The sequence below is a fragment of the Microtus oregoni genome, unplaced genomic scaffold (genome assembly GCF_018167655.1).
Source record: "Microtus oregoni isolate MIOR12 unplaced genomic scaffold, Mior012 000216F_ref0000361, whole genome shotgun sequence".
NCBI classification, from domain to species: domain Eukaryota; kingdom Metazoa; phylum Chordata; class Mammalia; order Rodentia; family Cricetidae; genus Microtus; species Microtus oregoni.
Window position 1 is genome coordinate 123,660 of NW_024544884.1, and position 17,968 is coordinate 141,627.

The 17,968-nt window shown below is 38.7% G+C and overlaps 1 protein-coding gene across 1 annotated transcript in view; it reads left to right on the top strand.

Annotated features, from left to right (window-relative positions):
- The window catches only part of LOC121445588 (rho GTPase-activating protein 6), an 87,324-nt gene that overhangs the window by 50,451 nt on the left and 18,905 nt on the right, over nt 1-17,968 (top strand). The window contains exons 8-9 of the mRNA XM_041647729.1: nt 221-400; nt 16,485-16,582. Of these exons, the coding sequence (XP_041503663.1) occupies nt 221-400; nt 16,485-16,582 (278 nt within the window). The remainder of the gene's footprint in view (nt 1-220; nt 401-16,484; nt 16,583-17,968) is intronic.

Sequence of the window (17,968 nt, forward strand, 5' to 3'; positions counted from 1 at the left end):
CAACATTTTATTCAATGTGCTAATGAGATAACCATTGAATTTTGATCTTCTACACAAAATATGAAGCAAAAACATATTACCACATCCTCCTTGATTCTGATAAAGGTGATACTTTCCATGAAAGGAAACATTACTAATGAAAATATTTCATGGCTTATTGAACCTCCCAGCATTTAAAAAAGCAACTTAAGACTAGTCCTTGTGTTTTCTTCTCCCATAGATCACTGGGAACAAAATGACATCTCTGAACTTGGCCACCATATTTGGGCCCAACCTGCTCCACAAACAGAAGTCATCAGACAAAGAATATTCCGTGCAGAGCTCAGCCAGAGCTGAAGAGAGCACAGCCATCATCGCAGTGGTACAGAAGATGATTGAAAACTATGAAACCCTGTTCATGGTAAGTGGCCCTTCAGCACTGAGACATCTCGATGATTTTCTTATTGGTTGCCTCTGCTGATATAATGAAACTCAGGTTATCCACTTTCTGGTTTGCTGTGCTGGTCATAAGTGAACTCACTGGAAGCCAGGCAATTTTGTTCAAAATACTCTGGTGTCATGTTTTAGTATATCAGAAGTATAAATTTTATTTTGTTAATAATAGTAATAATCACACATAATTAATTAAATAATTACATGTTAAGATTTAGTTACCTATGGAGCAGGAGTTCTTGTTCAAAATATTAATAAAAACACCTCTTTGGAATCCTGCAATCTTAGTAAATTCACATGTTCATAACCAACAATGGTGACATGATTTCTCCAAGGTCAGTCTATACTTTGCACCTCCTGTATGAAATTTCACCTTTCTGCCCTATGCCCTTCCCACGTCATTTCCCATGCCATTTATCTATCCCCTGAAGCCCATGACCATTCTATTTATGTTTATCTTGCTCAGCCTTGTGTTGTAGTCATGTACGGCCATTTCCTTTAGTAGATTATAAATGCATTTAAAGCAAGGACTGTGTCCTTGGTATTGCTTCATCGTATCCTCTGTACACTTCTGGAAGGTCCTTCATTTGTTAGGCGTCCAGTAAATATTTTTTGATTTGTATTGAATTACCAGTTCCTGTTTTCGTTCATAAAACTGCATTGCTTGCTCAAACTTCCCTTGAAACAGAACAAATGCCAATTTTCTTCTATTTCTCTTTTCTACTCGGATTGCACATCATTTTTTACAGAAATGCTCTCCATGATTCTTTTGATATTTCTCTTATCATTTGCAAATGCAATAAAGCCTGCATATTACACTGGGGCCTTCTGTGGCTACTTCAACCTAGAATACTAGCTAGCTACCTCTTCTGAATCTCCTTCAGAGTTTATCTATACTTATCAAATTCTTCGTAGTAGATTTATTGTCATGCTTGTTCTATACTCATTTATTTTGGATATTCAAATGTCAATGATTTGGAATAACTTCTCCATTTATCTTACCTATTTGATTGTGATCAAGTAATTCAATATCCCATAAGCATTAATTTGACCCATGTAAAATGAAAAAAATCTAATTCTTAAAATTACGATCAGAATAATTTGCTATGAGAATGAGTTATACAGACCAGAAATATCTGTCCAATTGCTAATTAATAATTACATTAGCTTGGCAACATGGGCTTCCTTGAATTTCAGTATTTTAACACCAGACACATAGGTATCATATTTATCAGACATTTGGTAGACTGCCTCACAGGTGATGACTTTAGAACCTCAAATACTTGTACTAGAAGATGCTATCCCTGAGCTTTTACTGTATACTGAAAAGGTGTGTCCATCATATGCACTGAATTCTATTGCCAGAACTTACCCACAGATCATATTTAACTGAAAGGGAGTGTTTTTGTCCCACTTGGTCCTACAGTCATTTGGTCCCAAAGAAATATACAGAGGTCTACGTTAATTATAAAATGGTTGGCCTATTAACTAAGGCTTTTTATTAACTCTTATAACTTATATCAGACCATAATACTTGTCTGTGTTAACCACTTGGCTTGGTACCTTTTTTGGTGAGGCAGTCACATGTTGCTTGCTTTATGTCTGGCTTCCTCTGTGTCTGGGTGACGACTGCAGACTGACTCTTTCTTCTTCCCAGAATTCTCCTGTTCTCACCCCACCTATACTTCCTGCCTGGCTACTGGCCAATCAGTGTTATATTAAAATACAATTGACAGGGTATAGACCATTGTCCCACAGCACTTGCCCCCCATTTAAAAAAAAAAAAAAACAACAAGAACTCTGAATTGAATCTCCTTTTAGTTTTTCTCCTGACTATTATCCATAACAACTTGTAATCAACATTCTAAACAAAGGCAAACATCCATAATCCATTTTTTTGGAATGTGGGTGTAGTTTATCGGCTACTTTCTGCTAATTGGGGGTGCTGATAATCTTATGGGGACCTAAAGAAAATTTAAAATTATGGTCAAGTCCTGGCTGGAATATTCTGTGAGGTTTGATCATCTTAGCCAGCAGTCTTGAGGCTGATCTGGATATAGAACTTAGACATCTGGGCCATCTGCTTCTATCAGAAATTTCTCAGGGGGACTTTCTTGATCCAACCTGATTTTTTTTAACTCAGAATGAATCCACAGCTTCTCATTTCCTGTGAAAACAAAAGCAAAACCTCTTCTCCAAAGTAACATATCTTTAGACTTAAATTTTGAAGTGAAAGCATTTTCAAAATATATATGTTGCAAAAATCCAGCAGCATTTATAATCAAGTATCTTTTAGCAGCTTTTACTCCTTCCTCAACCATCAAACAATTTTAAAAAAACACAATAACATGCAGTATCCAGACTTTCTGTGTATTTTTCATCTTTAGGTGGCTTTATCTTAAACTCTATTTCTCTTATTTTTTATTTTTAATTTTTGGCTTTATGAGACAGGGTTTCTTTGTGTATCTTAGGCTGTTCTGTAACTCACTCTGTAGACCAGGCTGTCCTTGAAATTACAGAAACCTGCCTGATTCTGACTCCCAAATGCTGGGATTAAAGGCACATGCCACCACACCTAGAACTCACAGAGATCTGTCTGTCTCTGCCTCCCAAATATTGGGATTAAGGGTGTGTGCCACCACACCGAACTACTTTCTATTTTTCTCTTTTATTTTAAGGATTTTATCCTTCTCTTTTTTCCACAAACCTACATATATTTTTAAACACACTATAAATTATTTATAGGTTTTTCTCTATCTTTACTGTATCTTTCTTTTTCTGACAATATGAGTCTTTAATTTGCTAAGTGACATGGCTAGGATTAAAGCCATGGCTTTGACAGCTATATTCAGCCCTTTCCTTAGCTTTCTGGGATTCTAGCCTCATGGCAGAGGTACTGGCTGGAGCCATGTTTATTGCCACAACTCTATGGCTTTACAAGGCCCCTGCCACCACCAAAAAGCATGTGGTCAGCTATTCATCAATACCATTTAAGTGTTTCATGGCAGGACCTCTTAAAAGAGCTGCAAGGTTTTACAGCTAAAGCTGAATCAAGAAACCTCTCATAAATGAGAGCGCATGCCTCTAACAAACAGAGCCCACCTGAGAAAGTGCTGCTATCAATAAGCTGTGCTTAACTCTATTCTTTTTTGTCTAAAATTACTTCCCAAGCTCTCTCAGGCTTTCTGTGGATGCAGTTGTCCACATGGGCACCATTTGTTGACTGAGGTTTCTGCCCACCCAGTCCTGCAGTCATTCAGTCCCAAAGAAATACACAAAGGTCTACATTAAGTATAAACTGACTGGTCTATTACCTTAAGCTTCTTATTAATTCTTAGAATTAATATTAGCCCATAATACTTGTCTGTTTTAGCTATGTGGCTTAACACTGTTTTTGGTGAGGCAGTCAAATCTTGCTTGCTCTGTGTCTGGATGACGACTGCAGACTGACTCTTTCCTCTTTCCAGAATTCTCCTGTTCTTGCGCCACCTATAGTTCCTGCATGGTTGCCCCGCCTATACTTCCTGCCTGGATACTGGCCAATCAGCGTTTTATTAAAATATAATTGACAGGGTACAGACCATTGTCCCACAGCAAGGGAGGCTGGGAATTTTACTTTGGCTAGATGCCCAGATGGAAGAGGAAATGCATTTACCACAGTGACTAACAGTGGCATTTTGTTCCCTATTATGTCTCTGAAGCATTGTCCCTGTGTTGTACATGGAAAGCTCTCAAAAATGTTGAATTAGTCATCAACTATATAAATTCACACTTCAGTCCAAATTCTCATAATTAATTACATATTTGGATGAATCAAATGTCTGAACTTTTCAATATTTTCATCGAATTTTAAGTCACATATCATCTTGCCAAGTTGTCTTGGCATTACTTCATGTTCTCTGGATTTTTTTTATCAAAATAATATCTCTCATCAATCTTCTATTCTCTAAGTTCTGTATTTTATGCAAAATTTTCCTTTATATGAAACCACAAACCATCAGGAATTTCTTTTCACCTCAGATCCTAACAAAATGCTTCCTGATCTCCTTGAAAGGCAGAGGTCATTGTAATTATGTCATCCCTCTTCTCTCTACTTCCTGCCACCTGGAATAGTTAGAAGAGCAGCAAAACATCAGTATTCTATCTCTTGTGATCTTTTCCAAACCTGGCTTTATTTTTATCATTCTCTGTAGAGGTCAATGTTGAGATTCTCTTGTGCACTAACAAATATTTATGTGCATAAGTTATGGTTTGTGTTTCTTAAAGAAGCCCATCTTGATGACCTTGTCTAAAATCTAATGTCTCTGACTTCACTCTACTATTTCTGCTATGACTCCTACTACTCCTGATAAAACACACACACACACACACACACAAACACACCACACCACACACCACATCCTCACTTCATATTAACACTCTGTTCTTTTTCTCCTTAGAATTCACCACTACTAATAGAGAATTTTGCTAATTTTTCTTTTTAGTTATGTTTCTCCTCACCAAAATGTATTATTTTCTGGTCCATGCATTCATTACTACTGTGCCAATGACATGGTAGAAACAAGATAAACATTGGTTAGATTCATGAGTGACTTGATAGTAGCTGTGTGATGTATGATTTCTGTCTCACAAGTCCTTACTCTTACATGTGGGAAAAGTTAGGGCATGCAGGAAATAAGTATACTTTTCTGAGCATAAGTTAACCACCGGTGTAATCGTGTCTGCTCTCCTTAGATGGACTGTGAGAACTATACTGAAAAAGAAAAGAACAGTGGAAGTAATTGAAGGGGAGAAAGACAGAGATTCCCAAACCAGACTCTGAAAAATTAAAGAGGAACCAAAAAATTTGACTACAATCTGTCTCTGCTATGTCTGTCTCATCTTTGATTTCCATTTCTTTAGTTATCATGGAATAGTCTTAAGTGAATGCTATCCAAGATCCTTTAAAAGTCTAACATCTGTGTGGTTCAGTGCTTCAGAACTGACTTTTGTATTACTTAAAAGCATATAAAAAAATAATTTCATCACAATTTTTTATTTTCTGGGCATGTTCAGCCTTTCAGAATCTTTTCTGTTATACCGGGTATCATGGAAGTTCATGCATCTGGGTAGGTAAAAATTCAGCTATGTGTGTAAAATTTTATTTAGTATGTTCATTCTTAAGATGCTTCTAGAATAATTACTACTGCAAATCAAGAGTGATGAACCTAGACAGATGGAAACTGCCAATTGACTAAAGGTAGTTAGCCTCTGGGTCTCTTCATAGTCTCTAGGAAGGTTTTTAAGCTGGAAAGGGGATAAACCATTACCATTGACAGACACTACAAATGAGGACTTATTAGCAGCAATGGCTGTGAGCTTTTCCTTAAAAGCACAAAGTACCCTGGAATCAGTCATTCCACAGAAGAACTGGTGGGAAAAATTTAGAAACCCCAAGAAGCCTAGCAATGATCTAAACATTGTTCTTAATGATGTTCATTTTCTAACCATAATCTGAGTTAATGGAAAATAGGAAAAGACAAGAAAGAACCTGGCTTTGGCCCAGTATTAAAAAGGTACCTAAATTCAGAGGATAACATGATTCAAGATTCAAACTAGCATCTGGGGCTATATCTTAGTGAGAGAGTTCTTACCCTGCATGTATGAGGTCTTGGATTCTATCCCCTAAACCATGAGAGCTGTTTTTTAGGGAGTCAGATTAGGCACTTGTTTGGAAATCTTTGAACTGGAAATGGATCCTGATAACAACCCTCATGGTCACAGGCAAAGACAATAGTGTTGTAGTAGCTTATGTTTAAAATCCTACTACTTAGGAGACTGAGGCAAGACAATCTCAGGGAACTAGAGGTCAGCCTGAGTTACAGAGTGAATTCCAGGTCAGCCTGGTCTATAGTTTAAGACTCTGTCTAAGCCTGCCTCCCCAAAAATACCAAGAAAAAAGATGATAATGGTAGTTCTCAAACCTCACTGTGCAGCAGAGTTTACGAGGAAATTTGTTGGACATTTAGATTCCTAGACTACTCTCCAGAAGAGCGAACTGAATAGCAAAGGGCCCAGGAATCCACACTTTCTATTGAATCCCTTCAGAAGCTTTAACTAGATTCCTATCATGCCTAGGGAAACCACAGATTGGGAAACACAGATTGGGGAGAAAGACCATGAGCTTTGGAATTAGTTATCAAAATCCTGATTCCCTCCAAGCTATTTATTTGGAATATGACCTCTGACCCTATGTTTATCTTCTCTGAGCCCTAGCTTTTCTTCTGTAAAAAAAAAAGACATTTAAGGACCCATTTTGTATGACTGTTTTGAAACTTGGAAATACCATGTAACACATGTCATTTAGAAAAGGCATGTAGCAAAAGACTAACATATACTGGGCACAAAAAGTGAATTGCTATCATGACACTCAAATAATATGATTCCTCCTTTATCAAACACATCCAGGTGCTGCCTTGGATAAAAATCCCATCCTGGCTGTTGTGAATGATACTGTCATCAGCTAGCATGTGCAAATTTTCCTAGTCCCTTCCTCACTCCTCTTTTCCTTCTTTCCGTAACACTGGTTCCCTTTTAACTCATTACATAGTTAACTTATCTATTATTATCATTGAAACCAAATAGAATACAATTCTTATAATGGCGGGGAGTTTGTTTACCTGTTGAGATAGTGTATCTCTACATACTCTGGGCTAGCCTCAAGTTCACATTCCTCCTGTGTCATTTTTCCAGTGCTAAGAATGCAGGCATGCACTATTGAACCTGATGAAAAGAGAGATTTTTAGGTTGTTCTATACACTGACACCCACAGCATTTAGAAAGAAGCTGACATCAGAAAATTAAGTAATTATGTCTTCAATACTGTGGCTCTATACTGCCAGAAAAAAAATGTATTTTTGTTGCTGTTTTGGTTCTGTGCTCATAGCTCTATAATTCCCATACTTCTAAATCATGACCTTCCATTTCTGTCAACAACAATTTTAAAACTGGTTAGCATAAAATGATACTTTCTGAAAACAGCAGAAATAGAAGGTAAGAATCATTTGTTTGTAGATTGGTATTCCAAGAACAAAGTATTCACTGTGGAAATCATTGACGCACTAATTGGTCTGCAAGCTGTCTCTTCTGTGAGTGATGGTGGACTCTCAGGGAAAATAACTCCTTACCCTTGGAATTAATGAGAGTTTCAGAGTGGCGTGGAGAAAGCTGTCAGCTGTGCTAAGGGCTGATATTGCATGGTTCATCACACAGCTTTTCTGGAAAGGGGCAAGGAAGAGAAGACACCACATGAAGGTAGTGAAGAGGTCCAGGGCGCAGTGGGGATGCGGGATGGAAGCATATACTCATTGCACTGTTTGGCAGCCCAAGCTGGAGATCCAGTAAGGGCACTTGAGAAATGTCAAATGAGCACCACTAGCAGCAAAGGTCAGAAGTCATGCAAATTTATGAAGCGAGCCATAGTTTTCAAATATATCGTATGAAAGAATTAATTTAAAAAAGGTCAGCTTTCTGGATGGAGACGGAGGAGAAATAGATGGGGTTGTAGATGGGAGGTCAGGGAAGAGAAGAAGAGGAGAGGAGGGAGGGGAAACTGTGGTTGGTATGCAAAATAAATGAAAAAAATAATAAAAAAGATCAGAAGCTATTGTGAGATTTGCACAAGCTCAGCTGGGAGGCAAATTTTGCTTTGTGTTTCCTTCATTCCCCAGTGTGGATTGCCTTTCTTTTGAATCTCTTTTGTATGCCATTCAAAGCGGGTCAAGCAGTCGTCCAAGTCATCAAACAAAAACTCACTCTGAGCCATGGATACCTCTAATTATATATGCTTTCCATTCCCATGCTAATAGAGGACTAAACAATCACTGTTTATGTGGCACGGGTTAAAGCTAGGCACATCAGTTTCTCTAGATATTACGGCCTGGGAGGAGTAAGACAAGTTTGTGTGCCCAAGGAAGGCCATGATCAAGTAGCTTATTTGAAAGCATAATGCTTCCCCACAGGGGAAAAGTAACAGAGGTACTTGGAGATGCAGTATGTTGGATAGGGAGGCCATTTGTAGACTAAGAAAGGGACCGTGGGGAGTCAGGAGACCCTAAACAATCTCCATATCTCTAAATTAGTTGCAGTATCTTCCAAATTGATGTTCAAGCCAGCATGTATGTCCAATAGCTAGTCCGAGTTCCTGCTAGTGCTTTGCTTACCTGTCCTTATCTGCAAAGCCACAACATTTTTCCATTGGCATCATTTACAGGCAGGTGTCTCCTCCTCCTCCTTTTTTTTTTCTTAAGTCATCCTCAGAGAAACCCTTTGGATTTTCCACTGTATTTGTTCACTAAAGTTCTTCAATTACCCTCAAAAACTTCAAGGAATATTCTTTGGAGTTAGGGCATTGTGGATTATACCTTTAATGCCAGCATTCAGAAGACGGCATCAGGAGGATTCCTATGAGTTTGAGGTCACCTTGGACTACATGGTGAGTTCCAGGCCAGTCTGAGCTACATGCAGCCTGAGAACTTGTCTTAAAAAATGAAAAGCAAAGAAATAGTTACCAATTGACTTCCTCTTGAACCTCCACATACACCCAGGTCCTCCTAAAATAAAGAACTTTCTGTCACAAAAGAGCCACACAAAAGGTTTCCGGTTGATTTTTGACCTTGTTTGACATTTTACAATCCTTAACAAGCCAAAGTGATTCCTTTTAGCGTGTTAGCTTGAAATGTACCGTCATGATTTCCAGTGGCATTTACTTTTGCTCGGGAGTGGTGAAAATCTGAAATGCCAAAGCATTCTTCTTGGTCAAGGGCAAAGTGGTGGATTGCTGCGGAACACCCACTGGCGTAGATGGTAGGGCTGGGTCCTGGGAACTGCTGTTCAGAGAGCACCTAATAGTTTGTTATGGAGAAAAAGCTTGTACCATTTTTTCCCCTCTCAGTGGTTTATGGAATAAACTACCTCATAGCAGTTATACTCTAGGCGATCATTCAAGGTTTCATTTTTAATTTGATAGGGCAGATTTTAATTGTGACAGTTTTATTCCTTCATATGTGCAGTGTTTACATTTTTCTCTGAAGCAAGGGAGTACAAAGTTCTTTTGATTTTTGGAATAACATCATGCTTTGAAATAGCACATTAAAATCTAAGGAGTTCAGTCTCCAGATAAACACAACCATAAATGGTACCCCTAGAAAATGTCCAAAATTACCAAATCCTTGACTAAAATACAGTAGAGATTTTGACGGCAAACAATGAATTAATTAAATGATCACTTTGGACTAGTTGGTCTTTTGTTTATTTGATTGGTTGTTTTTTGTTTTGTTTTTTTTATTTCAACATATAGAATTGTTTGATGAAGACGAACATTTTTTTTCTCATGTATCAGTTTTCATATAAAGGAAAAACCTTTTCCAGAAGCTGATGCTTTCGGGAGCTTGATCAGGATTGTACCCATGATCTTTCCCTAGTGCTGAGCAAGAGTAGCTAACAGAGCCTGTCTCAGTACCACTGTAGAGCTGAGACAATCCCTGCTATCAGGAGACGTGCCATCTCAGGATGGCCCAGCAGAAAGTCCTACGGTCTCTCCTGGTTAGCTTTTCTGTCAACTTGAAACGTGTTAGGGTCACTTGAAAATAAGAAAACGCATTGAGAAAATAACCCCACCAGATTGACGTGTGGATCATTTACCAACTGATGTGAGAAGGCCCAGTCCTCTTCTGGACCCATGGTCCTGAGTTCTATAAGAAAGCAGACCGAGGAAGCCAGTAAACAGCCCTCCTCCATGGCTTCTGCTTCAATGTCTACCTCCAGGTACCTACCATGAATCCCTGCCCTAACTTCCCTCAGTTGGATTCCTCCTCAAGTTGAATTTGGTTATATTGTTTTGTCACAGTGACAGACACCCTAACTAAGACATGGTATGATGGAAGAGAAGCAATGTAAGGGGGAGAAAAAAAGTACATGCTTCAACATCACTGCAATTGCAGGGCTGTGAGGTCATGGGTGGGAATTATAAAAGTTCTAAGAAAGTCTCCTTACTTAGTTAAGCAAAGAAGAGAGGGATTCTTCTATGTGGACAAGTGGAGAAACACAGACAGATTCATAGTTGCTAGTCAAAACGAAAGGGGGGTGGGGGGAGGGCTGATGAGATTTCTCACTCAGTAAAGTATTTATAGTGCAAGCATGAGGTACCTGAGATCAATCCCCAGAACCCATGTTAAAGACAAAAAGGTCAAGTGCAAACACACATTTGTAATTAGAGAGCTAGGGAGGCAGAGACAAGAAAACCCTTGGGGCTTGCGGGCCGGCCAGCTTAGCCTGCTTAATGAGCTCCAGGCCAATTAGAAACCCTGTCTCACAAAACAAAGTGTACAGCTGAACAGCTCCGGAGAAATTACTCCTGAGATTTTCCTCCAGCATACACACACACACACACACACACACACACACACACACACACACACACACACAGAGAGAGAGAGAGAGAGAGAGAGAGAGAGAGAGACGCATGCGCGCGCAAACACACACACGCATACACAATCATAATTTTGCACTCATGCTAGCATGCACATGCATACCCACAAGAGTGAAAGACAATGTCAGAACAAATGTTATTCTTCTTTGTGATATCAGCATGTACCTTTTCATATAAATATTTAGCTTATTTCGTGTATTTCTAATGAAGCCTTTTCACTACTAGCCCTCCCTTCAATGAATATAGTGTTTTCAGATGTGTTAGCCTTGGTGATGACTTGTTCCTAAAGGAAAACAGGATTAGTATGGTGAGCATGCCAGAGCTGCAGATGCAAGCACAGGATTCTAAGGAAGGCAGTTGACATGTCCCAGTTTGCCTTAATTATAAGCAACACAGCCAGGACCAGACATCAGCGGATGTGGAGTCGGATACTTCTTAGACAGCAACTCCACCTCCGTGCAAGTGGGTTAAAGTGACTAGTTTGAACGAATGTTTGTTTGCTATTAATTTAGGGACTTAATAGATAAACAAAAGTCCAGTAAATAAACTGATAGGAAATGGCACTGTCTTGTGTGTTCCTTTCCAAGAGTAGGGAGGCTGGGTATCACACTGTTCTTTTAAGTGAATGTTGCCTGTTAGTGTATTTACTGGGCTTTTGATTCTCTATTACATCCTTAAATTAATAGCAAAGTAATGTTTATCCAATTGAATTGAGCCTGTAGCTTAAATATTTTTATTAAATAATAGCTATTGAATGGTACAAATATAGAAAATGAGGAGTCACTAGAAAGAATGCTAGCTGCAGCTTGTAATGTGAGCATTTGAAAATCAGTTCAAGACATTACTTCTACCTTCTTACCTCTTTTCCCCACTAGATCCATTTTTTCCTGAGAAAATAAAATGTGGTATTATCATATGAATTCTGGAAGGTTCTTTAAATCACTCTGAAACAAAATTGGGATTTAAAGGAAATAATGCAGTTAATAAATTCTATGCACACAAGTTAGTTTTGCAGAATACATAGGAGAATTTTGTCAGAATACATAAGAGAATATTCCTTTAAGTCATGGATCCACATTCTTAACTATATTATTGTATGTATATGTAAATCATTTCTCCAAGCCAAAATGCTATCCTGGGACTTCCACAAAGAAGTTATATATAGATTTATAGCCCTGGCCCATTTTATGTGTATTTGTTACCAAGTAAAAGTCACGTATACCACATAAAATAGCCCTCAACAATTATAATTTCTTGGCAGTTGAGCCTAGTTGAATAAGTAAAAACTTAAAAATGCAAGATAGTTGAACCAAATGTATGGCAACTTATCTTTTAAACACTAACACTTTCTGTAACCTATTGTAATAATGCAAGTTATTCTGATTCTCCACATTGATAATTTATCATTAGATAAACCATAGAGTGTCAGAAAATTAGGACTGAAGTACTTTTTATCACTCCAAAGGACATGCACTCATGTTTATTTTTTCGATGGGAACAGATTGATGCTTGGAGCAAAACTTGTATTACATATCAAAGCATAACAAATTTTAAAATTGAATTAACTATATGAATATGCAAGCATTTTCCTAATTTGCCCCTCGATGTTTCTTATTTTAAAAGTTCAAGATATACGTTTTTGGCTTATATTAATTTTGCTCTGCTCAACTTTTTTTTCAGCGCTGGGAATCAAACTTAGGGTCTTACCCTTGCAAAGCCAGCGCTCTTCCACTGAGCTTTCCTACTCCTTGCTTCTTTGATGAAGGGTCTTACTATGCAGCCCACATTTGGCCTCACACTTATGCCTTCTGCCTCAGCCTGCCAAGTACTAGGATTACAGATACCTGCCATAATGCCAAGTTGCTATTCATTTTGTTTATACATTCATTTGTGTGTATGCATATTCTCTCTTAGGACTAACAGGACAGCTCAGTGGGTAAAGGTGCAAATCTCAGGAGCCATGTAGTGAAATGAGACAGCTCCCACAACTTGTCTTCTGACCTCTACATGTATGCCCACACACATTAAATAACTGAATATATAAAAATGCAATAAATAAAACCATTTTTCATTTTACCACTTATGTATTGCTTTAAAAATAGATGTAATGTATGACTGCTTGACTATGGTAATTGAAACATGCAGTTAAGATAAATTAATTTTTAATTGCTTAATTATCTATTATAGTAACAAAATGCAGTCTATCATTCTTCTAAAATCCCCACCCTTTTTTCTTCTCTCTCCCTTTTAATTCCTAGATCATTCTTTTTCTCATAGAGCTTTAACTGCTATGTATATGTGTCTTCCACATTTCTATGCCGAGCCAGAATCTATAAACTGAATTCCAAGTCCTCATTTCTGGCTGCACAGTAGACACTTCCATTTGGATGTCTCACAGACCTTCCATCATTATTATATCAAAGCCAAACTCTTGAACTTCACCCAGCCTTCTCTTCCTTTAGCATCTCAATCAACAGCTTCTCCATCCTCATTTCCCAAGGCACAAACGTTGAAACCATCTTTTCTCTTTCTGCCTCTCATACTCTTCCTCTCCTGGCAATAAATTAACTTGCATTGCCACCCGAGTCTTCACTGTGTTCAAGACCTAAATATTTGTCAGCATCTTGCTGTCCTGGTTCAGCAGCACAGTTACTGGTTGGAATGCATCAATTGCCCCATTAGTGTTCCTTGATTCAGCCCTCGCTTTCCTTTTGATATACTCTTCACTGACAAGTCGAAGTGCTAACAGTTGTGTTAGTCATCAGCTCAAGGTCTCTAATGGCTCCCCACTCACTCTGAACAAGTGCAGACGTCTGAATCATGATTCACAGGATGCGACAACATCTGGCCCGGCTACCTGCTTCCCTCTTACCACCCACTTCTTCCTCACTCTTGCAGTCTTGCTAGACTCTCACTGTTCCAGACTCAAGAATTTTAACATTTTTTTGTCTCCTGCCTTGTGTGATATTCTCCAGCTTTGATTTTTTGAAGATTTCATTTTCTCATGAAATGATCATCCCATTTAATATTGCACCTCTTTCCCCATCACTTGTCACTGTGTTTGCTGTTCTCTACAGGCCTGATGTTATGCTTTCCTTGTGTAGTTTTTAAATGCCCATCTTCCTTGGTTTGTTACCAGATCCACAAATACAAGGATTTTCATCTGTTTGGTTTGTAGCTGAATCCCTAAATTCCTTGTATTCTGTAAGAACTGAACAAATACCAATGCAATAAATGAAAAGAATGGTCCTGGGAGAATGCCAGAGACAGAAACAGTGGTGATGAAATAAAGCATATCTAAACCACTTCTGGAGGGAACTATTTATTAAGGAAAGCAAGCAAGATGTGGCTTCAGCTGGGGGTGGCATATAATGAATTTTGAGTGAATATCTTCCAACCATGCTGACAATTTGGATGTACATTTTAAGGAAATAGGTTTCAAGTTATTGAGCTACCACATGAAAGGCCCATCAAGTGTATATATGCCTTTTGCTCTAGCAACCCAAATAAGTTTAAGGAATTTGAGGGTTCAGATGACTGGATAGATGCAAGTTGAGTGTGACTTTGGGTATAGCTTAATCCAGAACTCAAATGCTATCAAGATCTACCAATTGCCCCTGCCATTATTTGTTCGAGTAGCAGCACAAAGCTCAGGCTAAATGTGGTTGTGGGAGCTGTCTCTGGTCTCTCTCGGAAGCCTTTCAGAGAGTACCATGTCTTTGTGTCAACTCTTGCAGAGCCACTTGCCTATTTCTCAGGCAGATGTGCAGCTCAGGAAATAGAATGATTGGTCAACTTAAATTAAGATACATCTCACCCTTGAGCCAAGGTTTAGAGAGTAGCTGGTTCTCCAGAGAGGAGTTAGGATAGAACTTTTCTAAGAAGAGGGGAATGGAGGGTGCTAATGGCTAACAGCTGAGCACTACAAAGGGGTAATGAAGGTTTGAACTTCAGACCCTGCAGTTGGAATGGAAGAGAAGGGAAGTAGCAAACAGAGGAAGTCAAGCTGACCTCCTGCCGAGGACTGGGAGTGGACAGGACATAGGCTTGCTTTCACCTTGGAGATTTTGAGCTATGTGGCTAGAATTTGGCAATGTCATTCATGAAGATTCGGGATGAATTAGGAGAAGCAGATTTACAAGAGAAGGAAGGCATTCTCTTGCTTTCTCATCGCCGGTTTTGTTAATAAGATTGTTTCCAGTTTCTCAAACTCAAGAACAATTGAATACTGCAAGAGGCAGAAGGCAAATTCTTCTACCAACCACTTATTCTCAGAAGACTTGTCTCTGTGGTTTTGAAAACTCTTCTCTTGGAACTCACGTGTGAGAAAATTTATTTTCTCCCAGTAGTCTGCATTGCTTTTGCTTGAGCTAGCAGGGTCTATGGAATAGAAAACTGTCCATTAGAGCTGGGTTCAATCTTCTCCCAGAGAACATTTCTGCATGACTGACTTAAGCTCTCTTTGAATGCATTATGGATTAGACTGGGAGAAGTGTAGTACTCATGTGTAATGTGCCCTTGTTATTGTTCATGGAATTGTGAAACAAGAAAAAATTAATAGGTCTTGGACATAAGAAATGAAGGACAGACATTGAATCATCATAGCCTGTGCAGAAAAGTATCAGCATTGTTTTGGTATTTTTGTTTGTTTGTTTTGGTTTTGGTTTTGCTTTTTTGGAGTGTTTATCATTGACCAGGTACTGTTACAAATTCTGAACACAAAATGAGTCATTTAAGCTGGAGGGGTGGGGGCACATGCATTTAATCGCAGCACTCGGTAGGCAGAGGGAGGTGGATCTCTGTCAATTGAGAGAGCAGCCTGGTCTACAAAGAAAGCTTCAGGACAGCCAGGGCTGTTACAGAAAGAAACCTTGTAAAGAAAGAAAGAAGAAAGGAAGGAAGGAAGGAAGGAAGGAAGGAAGGAAGGAAGGAAGGAAGGAAGGAAGGAAGGAAGGAAGGAAGGAAGGAAGGAAGGAAGGAAAAAAGAAAACAGAAACAGAAAAATGAGTCATTTATACTGTTATTTCAATGTACAGATGGGGAAACTGAGACCAACACATCCTTTTTAATGTATCATGTTTAAAGTCCCAAAACTAAAATGGTGGAGCTAGGATTTAAGAAGCATGGCTCAAGGACATAAGCACTTAAATCAGTTTATTGTATGCCCAGAACATCATAATTAATGCCCATTCTCTCAGCATAGTTCAAATATAGTCTCTAGAAAGTATCCTCATTTGGATATAAATTTTGAACATTATTCCTCTTACCCATGATTGTTTGCTTACTCAAAACCAGGAAAAAAAATCTAGTCTGTGCAACAGAGGCATCCAAATTACCAGGCAGGATTTTCAGACATATGACAAATTGAATTGAATGTGATTCTTTGATAATCTTCTAGTTTCTCCTGAGAATTAAACATGCTATATGTGTTGGTATACGTTTGGTTTGAACTAATAGGTTAGTTTGCTTTCTTAAGGATCCAAAGGCTTGGTATATGCTGACATAAAGTGGCTGAGGTCATGTTTTGCGTCTTCGATGGGGCGGGAGAAGGTTTTGCTTAGGCCTCAACCACTGGCTTTTGCAGGTTTCCCCGGATCTCCAGAACGAAGTGCTGATCAGCCTTCTGGAGACAGATCCAGATGTCGTGGACTATCTGCTCAGAAGAAAGGCTTCCCAATCCTCGTGAGTATGCCCGTTTTTCGGCTCCTAGAGTCACACTGGTAATTAATTTTTCTCTTTAGCTTCATTTCTAAAGAATTTGTGTGGTGATTATCGTTGCATACATAGTGACCCATGTGGCATTTTGACAACTTTTTTTTTTTGTAATCCTGATCGATCCACGCAAGTAGAAATTATTTTCGTCTTACTGACTTCCCAAAATCCAAGCCATTTCTCCAGACTTTTCTTGTTTGTTTTCAACTTTCTCTAGAACCTTCAGGAAGTTCTGACTCTGTTCACAGGGAAAAAGTGCTAAAGTACTGGCAAGAAGCTCAGAGGAGTAAAATGTGGATAAGTGAGTCTAGGCATGTTAACCTGTAGACCATAGGCCACATGTACCTCACAATATCTAAGAATTCAGCCCAACAAAAAAATCACAAACTTCATAAAAAATGTTATAAACATTTTTCTTTATAACTCAATTGTACAGTTCTTGATCACCTCCTTGACAATATTGTGTCACAATGTTAAAAGTCTAAGCATGTCCGTTAAGAGTCATGGTCAACACTTAATGCCCTGGAGCCTGCACTGGGGTGAGGGCAAGGAGAGCATCTTCCTTGTGCAAATTTGCAGGAGGGAGCAATCCATCTCTAAACCACAAGAGCAACCTTTGCTGAGACCTAAGTGCCCATTTGCAATGAGAAGTGTGTACTTTGCCAGCTCTTTCATTATATACATCTTGTATTGTCTCGAAGAAAATGCATACTAGCCAAGTTTGCAGTGAGGCACATGCAAGGCATGCTTTCAGTTGTGACTTGCCACCATTTTGCCCTAAAAGGAGGGCAGAATAGTTTGTTGTTCAGATTTTATGTTTAGTCCCAGCAGCTGCTACAGAGGCAGAGTGCTTGATGGTGCTATAACATTTGGAAAAGCCAGGTAAAGGAATGACATTGCCACATTAGCCAGGAGCACATGGCCACACAAACACCCAACCTTAAATTTAGGACAGGAATAGTTGATGCTGTTCTCTCTCAAGAGTATCATTGTGCTATGCTTTCAAGACTTAAGTCTAGGATGCATTCGTCCATGTTCTAATGACTTCAAAAGTGAGATTAATCCTATAACCAATGACATGCCTAAGCTTAATTCATGGCACTTTTTTTCTTTTTCAGCCATAGATTTTTAAAAAACAGGGCTTATTTGGATGTAACTTAGAAACAAGACATGTTCAGTTATTTCCATAGACTAGTAACAAATGTGGTTGCTTTTCATTTTAAATTATTTCAGGTGATTTTAAAAGTATACTATTTAGGGAAATTTAATGAAAAGGAATTCCACATTGTTTAATGCCCTTCTTTCCAGGCTAATGCATTAAGACCCTTACTGAATTCAGTTTCCTTCCCATTTCAG